Genomic DNA, 2,084 nt, shown 5'->3' with positions numbered 1-2,084 from the left:
AGTAGGAGAGGGAGGGGGAGGGAGAAGGGAGAGCGGGGCGGGCAACAACGAGGCAGACAGAGAAAAGCGGCGGCGGAGGAGGAAAGAGAAGACAGAAGCGGAAGAAGGAGGGGGGGGGGAAAGAGATGCTTTACTCATTAAACCACTCTTAACCTACAAAAAAAAAAAAAAAGAAAATATATATATTTATATAAATATATTCACAATTCTTCAACAATTCTTCAAAGCACAGTTTTAACACTATTCCAAAATTACTTTCTAGATTATCCAAATATTCTCAGAATTTTCCCTTGAACTTGCTTTATTACTATTAATTTACGTCTATATTAAAATATTACATATTTTAAAATTTTACCGCCAAATAACCTCATTTATTTTATTTATGATAAATATAAAAGGAAAATGGAGAGGAGAATGAAGAAAAAGATTTGTTTAGATTTATAATATTCTGATTTTTTAAAACTATTTATGAGTTAAGTAATATATTAACAATGAACTATAACTATTAAAGCATAACCGTATCTTTTTTAATTTACATTAATAGCTAATAAAGAAGATCAAATAAAAAATTTAAATTAAAATATATTTATATAAAAAAAATTACATGTATGTTACCGCCTATTCATGCAATTTTTTTTTTTCCAACAGCAAATACTAATTTAACATGAAATAATATATTATAAATAACTTCTTTTTTTCTTTAATTTTTAATTCTCTATGTCCATTGGTATTATTGGAAAAAAATAAGTGATTTTTTTCTTTCGGTTATATTTTTAATGATAGCAAATAGAAGGAAGAATTGTGAAACAAATTTAAACATTATATATCTATTAAATTATAATATTTATACACGTGGAATTTATAGGCAGAAAAAAATAAAATATAAATATCAAGCATTAGTTTAATTGATATAATTCAGAGCATAAATTCTATAATGATTTGTTTATATTTATTTGAACATTATTTAATATATTATCATATGTATAATATTTATTTATAGAAACGTTGGAAAAGAGGATGATTGACTTATTTCTGTAAATCCACGGATGAATTTAAATTAAGCATTATATGAGCATAATTTTCTGAATTTAATTCAATAGGTGAGTCAGAATTTGTGTTTTGATCTGATGAGTTTAGAGAATAATTATTTTCATTACAAATATGTAAAATACAAATAAAAAATATTCCGGTTGAAACGGAGTTTAAACCATCTTGTTGTAACAATTTTCTCTATAAAAAAGAATGAAAGTGTCAAGTTTGAATTAATATATAAAAATAACAATTTGCGAAATAAATACATAAATTAAATTCCACAAATTACTATTTAAAAAACTTACTGATTGATTTATAATATTAAATAATGTCAAAGAATTGGAATCGTCTGATTGTAGAATCTGAATCGAATTCTTTAAAACCTTCTTGATTAAATCGATATCAACATGATTTGATGACTTGGAGAATTTTAATGAGCTGTTGTATTCATCTCTAACATGAAGAGACTTTGAACTTTTTTCAAGAAGGATATCTGTATCGGAAATATTATCTTCATCAAATGGTAATAATAATTTACTTTGAATAAGAATATCTTTGCCATTATCTATAGAGAATTCCTCTTGGCTTAATGGTTGGAGATAACTTTCAACTTGCATAAGATCTTCAATTTCACAATGATTTACCATAAGATCTGTTTGTTCATTCATAGAATTATTTAAGATATTTGTATTAATATGTTTTGAATTGTTTGTCTTTATTAGTATATCATTTGTAATGTAATTTTGAGTAACATTTTCTTCTGAATTCTCAGCTTTATGTATTGATCTTAAGTTTATTTTAACTCCAGTAAGATTTGCCAGACAAAATAAGTGGTTCAAGTTATAGTTAAATATTGAACTAGTACTATTCTTTCCATCAAATATCTTATTACTTGATAAGCCATTATTCTTTGATCTACTCGAGCTTATAAGAGTCTGCGCAATACATTGGTAACCCACTCATCCATTCAACACCGCTAAACATAGTAGCGGTCAAAAATGGAGAGGGGATCTCATCATTCGTACCTCCTGAAGTTAATCTCATCTCATGTC

At 26.2% G+C, this 2,084-nt stretch overlaps 1 protein-coding gene across 1 annotated transcript; it reads right to left on the bottom strand.

The window, feature by feature from the left end:
* Positions 1-1,262: 1,262 nt before the first annotated feature.
* Chro.30447 (hypothetical protein) lies at positions 1,263-1,700 on the bottom strand. The annotated part of the gene is made up of 1 exon (XM_660118.1): positions 1,263-1,700. The coding sequence occupies one exon, from the start codon at positions 1,698-1,700 to the stop codon at positions 1,263-1,265; it is 438 nt and encodes a 145-aa protein (XP_665210.1).
* Between the last annotated feature and the right edge of the window lie 384 nt (positions 1,701-2,084).

The sequence above is a fragment of the Cryptosporidium hominis genome (genome assembly GCF_000006425.1).
Source record: "Cryptosporidium hominis TU502 chromosome 3 CHRO013175, whole genome shotgun sequence".
In the NCBI taxonomy this organism is placed as follows: domain Eukaryota; phylum Apicomplexa; class Conoidasida; order Eucoccidiorida; family Cryptosporidiidae; genus Cryptosporidium; species Cryptosporidium hominis.
This window is presented reverse-complemented; position numbering and strand designations above follow the sequence as displayed.